Below are 18,056 nucleotides of genomic sequence, written 5' to 3' on the forward strand. Positions count from 1 at the left end.
GAAAACAATGCTTGAGACAGTGAGTTGAAATCTATTTGCCTTCCCTGCTCCAGACAGAAACGTTTGTTTTATTCAGAAATTATAGACTTTCTATGTTATACTGATAGGCATTTATAATGCTGGAAAGTATGCTACTTCCTATGTAATGAACAAAGGTTTTATAACCTGGGAGAGACGTCACATTAAAGGCGTATCAACACAAGTGAATACATGGAGAATTATAAGTCAAGCATAAGTAACTTTTAAAAACAAATGATTACATCTACTGAAAAAAATCACTAATCACTATACAGAGTGTAATTTCATGTTTGAAGCAAGTGTCTAATACTGAGATTTCTGCATTATTTGTATAGATATATAGGCTACACACATATAAAATATATGTTTACATACATTATATTGTGAAATAGCACTGTGGTAGGCTCCTCTAAGACAGGTCCCAATGATCCTCACTTTCTGGCGTTCATGCTCTTCTACGCTGTACCAGGGTGAGTCTGTGCGACAGATAGCATATGGCAGGAGTGAAGGTGTGTCACTCACTTTTGAGATGGGCCATAAAGGCATTGTAGCTTTTGTCTTCATGTTTCTCTTGTTCTCACTCTTTCTCTTGTCTCTTGTTTAGGGTGAAGCCAGCTGCCTTGTGTGCAGCCCTTTGGAGAAAGGTCCATGCTGTGGTGAGAAACTAGCCTCCTGCCAACAGCCACCCGTGTGAGCCTGGAACAAGTATCCCAGGCCCATAAGGCACTCTTCAGTCCCTAGCCTTGGCTAATCACTTGATCACAACTTCATGAGAAACCCAGAAAGAAAGAGCCAATGATCCAGTAAAACCACACCTGGATTCCTGACCCTCTGAAACTGGGTGAGAAAATAAATATTTGCTGTTTTAAGGTGAAAACTTTGGGAGAAATTTATCACACAGCAATAGAGAATTAATACAATTATAATCACTGATTACAGTGAATCTGAATTTTCCCGTAAAGAAAAGAATACAATGAAGGCAATGTGGCAGCAATGTCTAATTTGTAATAATTACATTCAGCTTTACTATCAAACATAACTCCCAACATAATAATTTTGTTCAATTCTACAATAGATTTTAAAGTGGAATCATATCGAAGGACTACTATAAATCTATAATAGTGTACAACTTTCAAAGGGAAGAAATTGACTAGAAGAATAGTTAAGTTAATCAGATAATTTTATCATAGCACCATCAAGATATCTGGCATTTTGTCGTTAAATTTAAGAATGCTGACACTTTATGGCTCGTCACCCGAAACACGAACTCACAGGCTAATAATCCTTGAGGGTGTTATGCTGAGCGAAATAAGTCAGGCAGAGAAGGACAAATATCATATGTTTGCACGTATAGGAGGATTAGGAGGAACTTGATGGAGGAACAAGGGGGAGAAGAAGGGCAGAAATGGTGGGGGAAAGGGAGAGAAGCAAACCATGAGAGACTCTTGAATGCTGACAAAAACTGAGGACTGATGGATGTGGGGGGAGGGGGGGATGGGCATGGAGGAGGACACTTGTGGGGATGAGCACTGAGTGTTATGTGGAAACTAATTTGACAATAAACTATTAAAAAAAAAAAGAATGCTGACACTTTCTAAGGAGAAAATCAAAAGTTTTTCTTTGAATTGTGCTGGTATGCATGTGTGTGTGTGTACATATATATATGTACACACACACACACCCTAAATGGGCAAGTCCTGCCTATATGCATATTGCATACATATATTGGTATATAGAAAACACACACATATATACAAACACACAGGTTTGTTAGTTTTATGAAACACCAGCTCTAGCAATGCCACCATTTGATTAAATTTGTATCTACCGGTAAAACGCTTTCTTCTCTTACATCAGAACTTAAGTAGATGACTACGAAATATTAATAAGTGTGCAGTGGCCATGTGGAGGGATAGGAATATTCAATGAGGACTATATTCGTCTGGGCATTCTTGGGACAGCACTGACAGTTGTTCCTTTGCCTGAGGCTTGGCTTCCATCAGATGTAACAACTGAATTTTGGGGAAGACAGTGACAGGTGTCAGTTTCAGGGAAGAGACTCTATGTATGTACACAGACCATCATCTCCTCCCATGTTCTGGAAGGGTGATTTCCAACTGTTCTTTTTAAGTAAAGGTGAGAGAGGTAATGGCCTGAGTTCATTAGTTGTTATTTCTTACCTCCAAAGTATATTTACCTGGTAAATGAACTACTTTTACCCCCAAAGCTAAGGTTATCCAGGCTCATAGTTTTAGCTGGGGTAAGTGAGAGGATGAAGATTAAACAAATAAAACAAAAAAGCTAAACAAATAGTTCCAAGGAAGACATACAATGGATGCCATTACTTATGTGGCAACATCACCTATCGGCACACAGCAGCTAAGAGCTAGGATAACCCCTCATCAAAATGTTAAGAGTGAGGGGAGGGAGTGAGGAGGGCTAATTTTGCTGGTATGTACCTTGGGTCAGGTGCTATGATAGGTGTTTCACGTACATAAGCTCATTTATCCTGGACAAGAACCCTATGAAGTGCTAATATTCTTACTATTCCATAAATATGGAGAATTAGAGACCAGAGAGCTTAAGTAAGCATATCTAAGATTATTCAGCTATTCTGTGGAGACACCAGCATTTGGACCCAAGTCCTTCTCAATATAAAAAGGCAAGGAAATATGTAACACTTACTAGGAAAACTTTCACGAATAGTTAAGCTAAAATACATGTTGGTGCTTGAAAGGGGTTAATTTACAGCAGCAAAACCTAACTCATGGCACGCAGCCCATTCCGAGGCTGGGTAAAAGAAGAACTGGCATATTGTTAGGCTTTCATATCTTTACTACCTGACCTTTCTAATATCCAAGAGATAACTACTTATTCCTTGAACTAAGTTTCTGTCCTGCTATTTAAAAAAATGGATAAAGTATAGAGCTCTCCCTAAATCCAGATCTGTTTAAAATATCTTTCTTGTCACATGGAAACATACTACATTAAAATAAGGAGGTGGAGGTGGTAAAGCATGGGAGTGTGTGTGTTGGGGGGTTGCTTTACATACCATGGTTCTTCAGTTTTACTACTGTGTGGCCTTGATGAAGTTAGTCTCTTTTCCATATAGTTTCTCCAACTCTAATCGTGAGACATGGATACCCACCACTCTCCTCTGGGGAACAAATCCTATGTTATCATCTCTTTAATGCTTTCTTTATAAATCAAGATTAAGATCAAGGAAGAGAATCAATGGGCTTCCAGAGGACAGGTTAAAGGAACATATTTTCTATGCTGGAGTAGACTATATAAATGTAGTGTCTCTTTCTGGTCCTTCCATAGGACTGTGAGTTAGATCTCAAGGCAGTCAAATGGCTTGTTTACTCTTTCTTTCCTCCTCTCCTTGCATGTACTCATTCTTATAGCAAGAGACTATTGTTCCAGTCTCCAAGGCACAGTGGCTTAAGCCAGCCAGGTACCAGGCAATGAAAAACACTCTTGCTTCCTCCTTGTCTTTATCAGTGGCTGTGTCCTTAGTATCCGTTCCTCATATGGTACTAGTTAGGCTCTGACACTCAGCTTTGGGTTAGGATATACTGACAGCTGGCTGAGGCTAAGGAGTACCCACAAGGTCCAGACTCATTTACTGATATTTTTTTCAAAGGCCTTTGAACCAGAACCCCAGTTAATAAAGAATGCTAGTTTGCCTTCCTTTGATTAGGCATTTCTTTTTGGGGACTTTCTAGGGGACAGGCATGGCTGAGAAGACAGGATGCAACTCACCACCACCATAATAGCATCCTAATAAGAGCCAAGTGGTGTCTACTCTCTGCACTGCTGGGAGAATTAAATGATGCAATGCATAGAAAAATTCACCCAACATATGTCTGACTCCTGAGCATCATAAGGTTGTGCTCAGTAAATGCTCATTTCCCTCTCCTCTACATCTTTCCCCTTAATCATTACAAAGTAAATATGAGAAGGAAACCAAATGCAAACGTGAATGTGGTTTTCATTTTCCTGCCACCTCTACAGTACTATGATTCAAATCTTCCAGGAACTGAACATAGTTAACCCAGCATAGCAGGGGGCAACTTTCCTTCCAGAAGAGATAGGATTCTGGCAGTGAGCAGTATGGTGTTAAATGTAATCTGCGCATGGGACTCCTGGGTCCTCTATTCCAAATGTCCCTTTCTCCACACATTATAAACTATGCTTTTGCTTTATTATTTACTTTTTGCTAGAGACCACAAGAAAAAAAGTACATCATATAAAAATGCTTTGCCAAATGTATTCCTAGTTTTTTCCTCAAATCTTTTTAAGTATGAAACTTTTGAGTTCTCAATGTTTTCAACAGTCATATGACTCTTCATAGTTTTCCCCACCAATAATTATGGGTTTCTCCATACTGTAAATTAATAATGACTACTCAGCATCTACTGTGTTCAAAGTCCTATGCAAGGAGCTTCACATTTAACAACTTTGGTAAGTAGGCAATACTTCCCTTACTTTATGATGAGAAAACCGAGGTGAAGAGCGATATAGGAACCTGTGTAAAGTCACAGAACTTGAGAATCAAAATCTGAATACTGCTTTGGAAAATACTTGCACATCTGAAAGGATATCAAGGGCATCCCTCCCTTTTCCTCCCCAAGTGCACAATAAGAATAAATTGCTAAAAAGGACAATAAAGGGAGCCTTGCAGGTGTCACGAGTCTTTGGGATTCCCCTTTGTGTTCTCATAGCACCACTTCTGACATGGAGGGAGCTGCCCAGGACAGAGTGGAAGTAGATCAGACTGCTCTGTCCAGGGTAAAGCTAACCAGTCGAGCAGCTAGGACATGTGTTACTCTTGAGGCTCTCAAAGACAGGTCTTTATTGCTGACAACCATGCAGTGGAAAGACTTTGATTCTGTTCTGGTTTGGTAATTCAGTAGCTGTGGATTTTTGGGCAACTGCTCTAAGCTCTTATGTTCTCCATCCATAAAACAGAAAATAAGGCACACATACTGCAAAAGATTTTCTAAGAATCCTCTGAGATAGAGTTTGTTCATATTATGCCTCATTTATCTCTTTAGTTATTTACTATCTGTCTCTCCTCACTACTGTGTAAATTCCGTGATGTCAGAGAACTAGCCTGTATATTTTACTACTATATCTCCAAGGCACAGAACATTGCTCGGCATAGAGCAAATGCTCAAAATATATTTGCACAATGAATGAACTGTGTACACTGTAGAGCACTAAAAATGCTGATTATTATTGATATCACTGTTAACTTTTAAGACCTACAAAGTTGATTTTTTCATTAGATATTAACTTTTCATAAGTATTAATACTTTTAGCCAGAAGTGAAATCAGGCAGCCAACATTTAAGTTCAAATTATGATCCTGTTCCAACTTTTTGCTGTTTCCCTTGAAATAATTACTAAGGTTTCTCCCCCCACAAACGATATCTGATATTAGCATTTAAATCACATGAAATGAAAATGGTGAGGCTTCATTTCTTGTTACTAATTTTTGTAACCTCCAAGAGGGTTTCTTGGTTTTGCTGATTATTCTGCAACTTCCAGGTTCTCTCCAGATGTGAAGAAAATTGCTTACTTGGTTGAGATGCTTGTACTTACTTGATGAAGTACTTGATTCCATCTGCTGTGTAAGCTTCCTCCCACCCATAAGGTAGACCTACAGTGAAAGGAAACCAAAAATACATTTAATAAGATGATAAAGATAACTTTATTTCCTGGATGCAAACTTCCCACATCTTTACAATTATTTGAGTACATTTCTCATACAAAATAATTTTCTAGAAGGGAGGAATTAAAACAATTCAGATGAGCTTTCCTACTCAGCATCTTTAGAACACAATAAATAAGTCTCGAACAGTTAACAATCTGCTTCAGTTGCATTAACTGGATTATGACTTGTCATTTACATGGGGTGAACATTTTTGTCAGCAGGATTCAAGCACAAATTTTTGGTGCAGGGGATGATTTTTGCCTGAAGGCAGAAGGATGGACAAGATGGCCCCTGCTTGTCTATTCTGGCTCAAAGTTTCCTAAATTGGCTCCCTTTACATTCTTTCACTCAGCTCCACAGGGAATTGGTGCGTGAGTGCCAGATCAGCAGGGGCTTGAAAGTGGCTTCTGGACAAGACCAAATTCCTCGTGAAGTCTGAAAGTTGAGCAGAGTGATTTACAATGGATTGCGGCATTTTATTTGGTTAATTAAGATTTTGTGCATTAAACATAAACGGCCGAACAATTTGCTAAACTTAGCTTTCATTTCTGTAATGGAATTGAGTTAGTGAGCTATAAAGAAATGCAGATTGAAGTAAGCGGGAAATTATTTGGCTGTATTTCTGTAAACGAGCACATTTGTGTCCTCATCATATCAAGAGAACAGGCCCATGTTGAGGTAGCCACATTCTCTTATATTCCAGCTATGACTGGTACCCCTCTAGAACACCATGGTTTTATACCTCGGCTGCATCCATCCCTGCATAAGGCTAAGGATTTTAACTGATCTTGTGGGTCAGTCCTTTGATCCTGGCTTGATGGCTCTGCTGATGGGTATAATATACACGAATGTGCTTAAGAACAGACTCCATGGCTCAGGTAGCCTACTTCTTTGGAAAGTAGCTGAGCTATCAAAACAAACCATTAGGTTTCACCCCCAAGTCTCAGCATGAGACAGAGGAAAAAGGCACAAGAAATAAGTATTTGAATAAAATAAAACCTTACTCCATTTCTTCAAGAATATTCTATTTATTTGTTTTGAGAGAGAGAACACATGTGCATGAGCGGGTAAGGAGCAGAAAGACAGGGAGAGAGAGAATCCCAAGCAGGCTCTGGGCTGTCAGCACAGAACCTGACATGGGGCTCAATCCCACGAACCATGAGATCATAAGCCAAAACCAACAGTCAGACACCCAACTGACTGAGCTACCCAAGTGCCCCAAGAATATTCTTTGAGAATAGTTCTGAGGATCTTGTTTTTATAATTAAGAAAAACAAAACAAGCTTTATTAAATTATATCTATTTCCAGTCCATTAATATAAGCGATATAAAATAAGACCTTGGCTAAAAATTCTGCAACTATTTCCTTTGTAGATTAACTCAGGTTGCCTAGGAGTTTCTCTTATCTCTTAGTGAATAAATATTTCTACTTAAAGTAGAAAATAGGCACTTCTGGGAATTCAGCATAAAGCAAATGACTAGCTTCTTACAAGCCCCTTGAAGTGACACTGTGTCTGTCCCTGCCAGTAGCACACGCCCAGCCAGACAGGTTGTAACACAGTGATGCTGCAGCGGTTCAAGTAGATTTATTTTCTTTTTTCATACCTTCTGCATTTTTGTTACAGGTCACTTTATTGATCATTCACAGCCACCTGGCCTGCAGGGAAGAATGTCATGACTGTACATAAGAGCCTTGATAAAGGCTCAGAAATATCAGAATATTTGGTCAGTAAGGCAAAGGCAGCTAAAAGTAAAAAGTCATTCTAATGTGACTCAGATTTTGTTCAAATGATTTGTTTGTCCAACGCTTAAATCCATACCTCTAGTTTTGAAGTCACAGATTTTTTTTCATGAAAAGGAGAATAAAAATGTATACTTTAGTGTCTTTTAACCCACAACATCATTTAAAAATCAAGATTGACACTGGAGTACCACACATTCCCTATCAGAATAGGATTCCTTCCCTGATTATTTTGTTCCAATTATTAAACAAGGACTATAACCTCACAACAGACTTATTAAAAGTACTAGTCCATATTCATTTTAGTCAATATGGTTATTGAATGACTGTAGTCATAAAGATATTCCTGTGGGTTAAATAATATATACAGTTTATTTTAGGATAAACTCTCTGTTTTGAAAAAATAACCATTTCTTTTTAGAAGAGTGAATGGTTTCTTCTTTTCCATGCAGCTACTATAATCTGAAAAATAGAATTGAAGACTAAATGGATAGTAGCAATCTCTCAGTGATCATTCAGTAGCAGAAAACACAATTGCTGTCTAATTATGAACTGAAAAACATAATATTGATAAACCAAATAGCTTACTTTATACAAAAAGAGGACTTTTGATTTCCAGAAGCTTGTATGCTTCTGATGGCCTCAGTTTTCCATTGGTAAATGATTGCATTTCTTCACAATAAGTGATTTGGGCAAAATTATACCATGATCTAAATACTTTTTAATAATCATTATTATTCCAAGGCATTAATTTTTTTCTCCATTTCCCAATTTGCTTTATACTTGTAAATATATAATGTTTCTATTTTTCATTTCATATCTGTTTTAAAACTTTTATGACAACTATAATGACTTGGCATGGTTTCTGATTGGAAAGTGTTCATCTATGCACCCTCACATAACATTCTTTCCATCAGAGATCATCTGTTTCCAATCAACCACTTCATGGGGATGACTCCAAAATCTTCATGAGTATCTTGCCAAAGAAAGAGTATCATACATATTTAGCTCTCGCCTAAGACTCAACATATCCAAAACTAAACTCATCGTGTTTTCATACAAACTAGTTTCCTTCCAATTTTCCAATCTATTTAGGTAACAAGATTCTCTTTGTTACACTGGGCCCATTCATCAAATATTTATCGATCATTTATTATATGTTCAGTATTTTACTTTGTGTTCAGTATGTGATCATGAACAAATAAACATTGATCTTGAACCTATGGAGCTTTAAGAAATAATCACAAATGAAGACATCATTAAAAACAGAAATAAGTACAATGGTAGAAAATTGTTGAATACTGTGGAAAAGTAACTTACAGTTACTAACACACAAAGAACTACAAATGACTAGGAACAAGGCCAATGACAAACAGAAATCTGTGGAACATGTGAAACATTCGTGACACAGGAAACACAAATGCACTTCAACACATGAAAATACGCTTAACTTCACTCTTAATGAGACAAATATAAATTAAACTTTTATGAGATGCCATGTATATAATGTCAGCAAAGATTAAAAAGTTGTTTAATAAGACACTGTGTTAGGAGTATGAAGAGACAGTCATTCTTGTACTGATGGTAGTATAAATTGATAACATACTTATGGGAACTTGTCAATATCTATGTAAAATCTTACATGCTAAAATAATAACAGCACATATTTATTGAGTGGTTATGTGCTAGACATTGCTCCAAGCACTCTACATGTACTAGCCTCTTATGGCAATTTTAAGAGAGGCATTGCTATTATTCCCATTTGCAAATGAGGAAACTGAGGCACAGAAAGGTGAAATCATTTGCCCAAGTTACACAGCTGGCAGGTAGTAGAGCCCAGACTCTTAAGCACTATCCTGACTCTCTATGTACCACTTAATCCAGCAATTCTTCTAGGAATTTAGCCCAGATAGGCTTTATGTACAAGATTATTAATTGTTTAAAAAAAAAAAAGGACTGGAAATAGTCTAACCACCCTTGGGGACTGACTCAAGACCATTTGTCCAGCTGTGAAAAAGAATGAGGACGTAATTTATGTACCAATTTGGGTAAGGGGTGTGGGAGAAAGAAAGGATCTCTGGAGGAGCTGGAGTTCAGGAGGTACGGACATGGAGAAGAACACTCCAGGCTAAGCAAACGGTGTGTGCAAAGGCTCTGGGGAATGGGAAAAACCTGGCACCTCTGAGGAACTGAGAGATCCCTGTTGCTGGAGCGTAGTGAATGAAGGAGGGGAGAGTGAGACAAGATTTGGCTGGACAGATAAGCAAATAGGACCGTGCAGGGTTTTGCAGGGCATGTTAAAATTGTTTGAACGTTTCTTAAAAAAGAAGCAGGAGATCTGCTTCTCATTAAGATGAGGAAAACTGCAAAGAATGTTGCTCCCACCATATGCGGGGAAAAGCTGCCCAAACTAAAAAATATAATAATTTTTTCTGAGTCCCTCAGAGGCTGAATTCCTCACCTGAGCTGACCCTGAGGTGAACAGACTTCCAAAGGGGGGTGAGTCCCTCTGAGAAAAGAGGGGGCACATGAACTCTTCCCTCTTGGGAAAGTAAGAGATGTTGCCATCAGAGTGGGCAAGAGGAAAACGTCTAAAATTATAGCAAATTTGTGAGGCCTGATTACAGGCCAGCATGATAGTTGTAGTATTCCTGGGAACCCCTACACAAGGAGAATCTGCTTTCCCTAAACAGCTCCTTGCTTACGAGAAAGAGTGGGGGTGGGCAGGAGACCTGAGAAAGCCCTCGGCTGGTGCAGGCTTATGCAGGACCTACAAAGTTTTGAGTGTGGAGCAGGTGTTCCATCCACATTCCGAGCCCTGCATGAGTGTCAGACAGTGGTCGCCTGCTATAGTGGACAGGCATAAAACCTGCAGAGCCCTGGACCCTCTCTGATATGAACAGTCAGTCAGCTGCTGCTGGGGAAAAGGCAAGAGATACTCCGCACCTTGGACAGGACACTGAATGACATGAAGCAGAAGTCATCTGTTCTTGAGGGAAGGGTAAGAAATTGTCAGATCCCCAGTGCCTGCCTAGGGAAAACTTGGTTTGTCCTGATGGGGGGCGGGGGGCAGGGGGCAGGATGCTATAGAAAGCCTGCACTAAGTCACTGGAGGGGTGAGGGCAGGAAACCTTTCAAATCCAGAATCCTACACTGATACAGAGCAGAGCCTGACTTTCACAAGGAGAGGGGCAGGAAACCCACTTGAGCACTGAGCAGGAGGCAGTGTTGTTTGCTGCTGGGGAGGGATAGGAAGGCTGAGAAAGTCCCTCCCCTGTGACTTGGGCACAATTCCTGCTAAGCCAGAGACTCGAATGGGAAAACCAAGAGCCTCTCCCTAACCCTCACCCCCCCACATTCACCTCTAACCTTGCACTGAGTGAAAAGCAACAACCATCTACTTATGGGGTAGGACAAGGGAGCAGACATTAAACATCCACTGCGATGTGCATAGAGCCTACTGCCTGACAGCTGAGGACAGAGCAGGAACACTGAGAAAACCCCTCCAGCATTTTGGACCTTACATAAGCACAAGAGAGTGGCAGACAACCACTGGAGGACTCTAAACGCAGTTTAACTCCAGAAACAAAATGCGAACTCAGCTTGCCTACAAATGAGACTGAAGCCTTCACCATCACTACCCCCCCACCCCTGGCCCCAGCACACTAATGGCCTGACAGAGATGATACAGGCTCACTTCTGGGCTTAAATAATATTCATCCCAGTATTTATGGTTTTGTACATTCAGTATGTGACACTGAATCAAAATTATGAGATGCCTAGGAAAAAGTAAGAGAAAAATACAGATCCATTGTCAAAAGATAAAACTACCAATAGCACCAGATCCAGGGATAAATAAAATACTGGACTTTAAAATAATTATGATTATACAGTAAAAGATCTAATGGAGTCTAATGAATTATGGTTGTATAACCTGTGGCAATGCTCATTACTTATGTACATTATGCAGGAGGTGGGTGAGTGAGGCCCAGAGTCTTGTGAAATAGTGTGAAACAAGGACAGAAGGCCATGCGAACTGAAGGAATAAGAATGACTAGAACAATGGGCCCCGGACTATACACTGAATGAGAAGACAAGTGAAAAGTATTGTGGAGGCTGAAGGATAGAGAAGATAGATAGGAGGTCTCATTGAGGACAAGAGAGCATGTAATGAGCTGGAAAGGTGGGAGGTTTGAGTGGGAGAACAGGGAGTTTGAACCACGATCTGCTGAGGCCAAGGTTCTTGGGGAAAGTGGAGGACCACAGTGAAGTGGGAAAAAAAGGCAGTGGACAAAAGAACTGAAAAGTAAAGGTGGTGGCCAGCACACATAGACATTGGCAGTTGGGTGGGTAGAAAACTGGAGAATGAGCATCTGAGAATAAAATAAAGATAATAACATCAGTCTCAGACAGAACTCAAATAGAGCCACATTTACTTGAAAAACACTTGCTGGGGCGCCTGGGTGGCCCAGTCAGTTGGGCGTCCGATTTCAGCTCAGGTCATGATCTTGCGGTTCGTGAGTTCGAACCCTGCGTCGGGCTCTGTGCTGACAGCTCAGAACCTGGAGCCTGTTTCAGATTCTGTGTTTCCCTCTCTTTCTGACCCTCCCCTGCTCACACTGTCTCTCTCTCTCTCTCTCTCTCTCAGAAATAAATATAACATAAAAAAAATTATAAGAAAAACACTTGCTAGTGTAATTGTTATAAAAGCTCAGATACATTTTACTTCTAGGATCTGATGTATTGGAGAGATAGAGAGAGAGGGAGGGAGGAGGGGTGAGAGAAGGGAAAACAGAAGGAGAAAGAGAGATTTCTAACTCACAATAAGATGTCCCTAAAGAATATGACATTCATCACATAGTGGAATTTTCACTTGATTTGCAGTCAGAAAATCCGAATCTATATGTAATGTTCTTCAATTACAAGTTGAATAACCACGGAAAAGGAATAATCTTGTGGAATCTCAACTTTCTCATCTACAGTATGTAGTGGTGATAATAGTTGTTGTCTTGCCTAGGGGTTGTCATGAGCCTCGTATTAGATAATATAAACTATACAGTGGTATACAAAAAGAAGACCATTATTAGGCATAGTAAAGAAAATAAAACCTTATTCTTCAGAGCTTATGGTTCTGGAAATATAGAGTAACAGATGCTTAATATAAAAAATAAGTATTTAAATTAACTACAGGGGAAATCTCCATTAAGGTGTACGTATAGTTTTTACAATCCTTTTCTTAATACTGGAAATTATATCATCTCTATTTCACTCATGGTAACATGCACTGAGTGCTGTCGTGGTAAATGTTTAATACCCAGCTCTTGGTGGGTAGGGGAGCCCATCTTTATAGCAGTTATAATTTCTGTAGTAGAAATACTCCTACCACAATGGATTTCAAGCTACTAATGTGATGTCATTGACTAAAAAAGTAACCTCAAGAACAAAGATGATAGTCACTGTAGGAAAATAATTAGGAACTGGTGAGTTTTGAGTATTTATTATTTTTTCTTTTAATGTCACTTAATTTACAGCTTAAACAGTTAGATTTTTAATCATGACTATGTTGGACAGTCAGCACACAAAATTCTTGCAAGCCAGTACTAGCCAGCTCCAAGATAACCACTGTGGAACCCATCTCTTAACTCCTTAGTCCTAAAAGACGGAAAGTTCCAAAAATCAAAGGATAGAAATACCATTGTCCATTAGGTGATTACATGAAACTGATATCAGCCTAGTCTAATGATGTGGAGAAGTATTGCCCTCACAGTAAACTATGTATTAGTCAAATGTTTACACAGAGTTTTCTATGTGCCTGACGTTCTTCCTAGTATCTCAGAAACTTAATTCATTGTATGCTCATTACAACCCTGTGTAATAGATGCTATTAGTAACCTTATTTTACAAGAGGAAACTGAGGGTGCAGAGGTTAAATAGCTCACCCATAGTCACACTGCTAATCAATGGTGCAGTCACAATTTGAACCCAAGCAATCTGATGCTACAGCTTATGCTTTTCACCATTGCGACACTGCTCTCATTTCCTTAATTCCTGGGCTCATTGCCATTGCCAATGATCAATATTTCAAAATGGTCAAATAATACTTTTGCCTAACTTTTTGAAGAACAACAATAACAAAAAAGAGGAAACAAAACTCCCATCTCAGTTTCCGCATTATTACCCATAGAAATGCTCTTTTGAAAGAAAGTGAAATAATTTTTAGGCGTGAACACAAAGCAGTCTATTTTAGAGACATTTTATGTTAGATTTACAAATTGTACAAGTTAATTCGTAGGTCTGAATCGCAGTGCCGATTTTAAAAGAACTGCTAGCTAATTTTACTATGAAAAAGGAATCTATTATACTGAGAGATGATTGTAATCTAAAAATAACGAAATAATTCAGTATTTTACATTTGAAAGTAATTTCCAAGGAAATAATTTCTTAAAGAACGATATAGATTTCCTGAACTGTGCTTTAAACACTCATTGAAATTAGACTTGCATAAACACTGTAAACAGACATAATTTTGGACCCGTGGCTTGAGTTTTTACCACATGGTTACATACATCATCATTTAAACAAGGGGAAAAAAAGCAAATGACATCTACTATAAAGTAGAAAGATTTTATAGGTTTCTATATTTGTATGTCTCAAATTCAGAAGTTTAAATGCTAACATAATTATGGGAATGCGAACTGGTGCAGCCACTCTGGAGAACAGTATGGAGGCTCCATAAAAAAAATTTAAAACAGGGCTACCTTATGACCCAGCAATTGCATGGCTAGGTATTTATCCAAAGGATACAAAAATGCTGATTCGAAGGGATATATGCACCCCCAATGTTTACAGCAGCACTATCAACAATAGCCAAATTATGGAAAGACCCCAAATGTCTATTGACTGATGAATGGATAAAGAAAATGTGGTATGTGTATATAAACGTACAATGTATAAATACATACTACACACACACACACACACACACACACTGGAATATTACTTTGTGATCAAAAAGAATGAAATCTTGCCATGTGCAACAATGCAGATGGAACTGGAGTATATTATGCTAAGCAAAATAAGTTAGTCAGGGAAAGATAAATATTATATTATTTCATTCATGTGTGGAATTTAAGAAACAAAACAGATGGAACATAGGGAAGGGAAAGAAAAATAAGATTAAAACAGAGAGGGAGGCCAACCACAAGAGACTATTCTTAAATACAGAGAACAAATTGAGGGTTGTTGGAGGGGTACTGGGTGGGAGATGGGCTGGATTGGTGACTGGCATTGAGAGAGGCACTTGGGATGAGCACTGGGTATTATATGTAAGTGATGAATCACTGGGCTATACTGAAACCATTACAATACTATATTTTAAGTTGTTTGGATTTAAATAAAATTTTTAAAAAATTAAATAAGGAATGCTAATATCATTAGATATAAGTTATTTCTAGTTAGATGTCACTCATTGAACAAGTTAAAAAGCTGTAATATATTAAATGAACAGCATGGTAAAAATATTCCTAGAGGTTAGTTGGTGGTTCCTGGTCCTCTTTATCTTGTTTTCACCATTTCTGGGCAAATAAATACTACACTAACACCCATTTAATAGGATGGAGAAAGAGAACATTCATTTTCCACATGTCTCTTCCCAACAGATGCCAAACTCAGTATATTTTTACAGTTGGAAGTCTTTTACCTCCAGTTAAAACCATGGGGTCCAGATATTTGAGAGGCCAACTTAAAAGTTCTTACCTTGCTAATTCTCATCTCATGACTAAGACTCAAGATGAGAATGCAGGGATCTACTGGCAAATATCTCTGGGTATTTATACAATGTTAGGGGAATGATCTGGTTTGGGTTTGTATTGCTTAAAATCAATGACATACAAAGGACTTTATTCCAGGCACAAATATAACTCAGTATAAAACTTTCTAAAGCTATCCTCACTATAGTCTGAGGTCTTTCTTTGCATTATCAGTCTAAAAGGATGATGTGGGGGCAGGGGAGGGCAGTTTCCCAATTCCTTTTAGTGTATGAAGGTAAACAGGATTTCTTTAAAGCAAGGCTGTTTTTAGAGGAATCAACATATTAAGAGGCTAGTGTCTGCTGAATGTGAATTAACAGACCTACTAGAAGGGGAAAAAAGAACTACACTTTCTTTTTTTCTACTCCATTCAGGAAAACTGGTTTTGTGAATAGAAGGTAAAGTTGCTGTCAATTAAGCTTGACATTCACTAGTTTAAGAATAACAGCAGTATGTTGGGTCATCCAAACAGGTTGCCTGAGAGTAAAAGGCAAACAGACATGATCTAAGAAAATAGGAACAGCAGTTTAACTACATCAAAATGCTAGATTCAAACTGACAGAGAAATCAGTATACCTCTTAAAGTAATTTAATGAGTACAGTGGAATGTCTTTAGCATCCTATTACCACAACATATTTATAAAAGTATCCCATACCAGAATACTGGAATTCTAGAAATTACGTATTTTGGAAGTGAGCTTTTGAAAAAACATACTTATTGTTTATGGTTGTGTAAGTTTTCTTATAAACTTAGCAGCCTCAGGCAATACCCAGTTATTAGCTCATAGTCCTGCAGGTTGGAAGTCTCGCATGGCATGACTGGGTTCTCCGCTCAGGGCATTAAAACCAAAATCAGGGGGCACCTGGGTGGCTCAGTCGGTTAAGTGTCCGACTTCAGCTCAGGTCATGATCTCACAGTTCGTGGGTTCAAGCCCCATGTCAGGCTCTGTGCTGACAGCTAGCTCAGAGCCTGGAGCCTGTTTTGGATTCAGTATCTCCCTCTCTCTCTCTAACCCTGCCCTTCTCACGCTGTCTCTCTCTCAGAAATAAATAAAACATTAAAAAACAACAACAACAACAAAATCATGGTGGGATGCCTGGGTGGCTCAGTTGGTTGAGTGTCCTCCTTCAGCTCAGGTCATGATGTCACAGTTCATAGGTTCGAGCCTCCCTTGGGCTCTGTGCTGACAGCTTGGAGCCTGAAGCCTGCTTCAGATTCTATGTCTCCCTCTCTCTCTGCCTCTCCCCTGCTTGCACTCTGTTTCCGTCAAAAATAAACATTAAAAAAACAAACAAACTGAAATCAGGGTGTCAGCTGAGATTGTTTTCATCGTAAGCTTCTGGGGGAAAATTTGCTTCCAAATTCATTTTTGTTGTTGGCAAAATTCAGTTCCTTGCAGCTGTAGGACTCAAGTCCCCATTTTCTTGTGGGATGTTACTTGGGGATTGCTCTCAGAGAGCTCAGACGTAGCTGGCATTCTTTGCCATGTGACCCCCTCCATCTTCAAGCTAGCAACAGCATGCAGCATCTTTTTCATGCTTTCAATCTGACTTTTCTGTCTTTGATTTTTAGATTCATATTCAAAGGGCTTGCGTTATTAGGTCTCCCTGGATAATCTGTTTTTTTTTTTTTTTAATAGTTTATTGTCAAATTAGTTTCCACATAACACTCAGTGCTCATCCCCACAAGTGTCCTCCTCCATGCCCATCCCCCCCTCCCCCCACATCCATCAGTCCTCAGTTTTTGTCAGCATTCAAGAGTCTCTCATGGTCTGTTTTAAGATCAACTAATTATATACTCAGAATCTCTTCACAGCAGCACCTAGATTAGTATTTGGTTGAATAACTGGTGGAAAGTGTATATATACCAGTGGCTAGGAATTGGGGGGACATCTTAGACTCATACTATTTATTTCATATAATGTCTAAATCAGAAGTGTGACACTTTTTTGCCCCCAGAAAGGGAAATGCCACTGACATAAACATATCAAAGGCAACAAATTAAAAATATATCAAACACATCAAAGGCAACAAATTAAAAAAAAACTTTATAACTAATTTCAGTTTTATTTTCAAAGATGTATAAAATATCAATAATCTATAATTTAAATTAGTCATAGGATTTAAACTTTTCTCCCCAATAAGTTTAAAAACTAAAAAACAGTTTTGTCTTTTTAGTCAGGGAAAGCAAGAATTAGAAGAAGAGAGAGGGGAATAAAAAGAAGTAAGAGAGACCAAAGGGTAGGAAAAGATGATAAAGAGATGAAAGAAAAATGCTTACTGCTCCTAACAAAATTGGCTATGAAACCTTATAAGTGTGTGTATAATTATAGACCATTATATTAAGAAAATTTTTTTAACGTTTATTTTTTTTTGAGAGAGAGACACACACAGAGTGTGAATGGGGGAGGGTCAGAGAGAGTGAGGGAGACACAGAGGAGCAGGGTCCAGGCTCTGAGCTTTTAGCACACAGCCTGACGCGGGGCTCGAACTCACGAACTGTGAGATCATGACCTGAGCTGAAGTCGGACGCTTAACTGACTGAGCCATCCAGGCTCCCCTAGACCATATTTTTAAAAAGTGCGAGAGAGAATAGATAAAAGGGATTAGGACCATTTAAATTTAAGCACACTTAAGTTTAGCAGTAAAGTGGATTTGGACATGGTGGTCTCAAATCTCCAGATCCCATCTCTCAATGTGATTTGGAATCTCCTCCAAGCTGGTCCCGCCAAAGTCTCCCTCACCAGTTGTCTTGCATGGTAACCTCC

General features: G+C 38.8%; 1 protein-coding gene across 3 annotated transcripts in view; it reads right to left on the minus strand.

Moving 5' to 3' along the window:
- The window catches only part of STXBP4 (syntaxin binding protein 4), a 169,274-nt gene that overhangs the window by 13,835 nt on the left and 137,383 nt on the right, over positions 1 to 18,056 (minus strand). For all 3 annotated transcript variants that reach the window (XM_077762842.1, XM_077762840.1, XM_077762841.1), the window contains one exon: positions 5,628 to 5,685. In XM_077762842.1, coding sequence (XP_077618968.1) covers positions 5,628 to 5,685 — 58 coding nt within the window. The remainder of the gene's footprint in view (positions 1 to 5,627; positions 5,686 to 18,056) is intronic.

The sequence above is a fragment of the Crocuta crocuta genome, unplaced genomic scaffold, assembly GCF_008692635.1.
Source record: "Crocuta crocuta isolate KB4526 unplaced genomic scaffold, BGI_CrCroc_1.0 scaffold144, whole genome shotgun sequence".
Classification (NCBI taxonomy): Eukaryota; Metazoa; Chordata; class Mammalia; order Carnivora; family Hyaenidae; genus Crocuta; species Crocuta crocuta.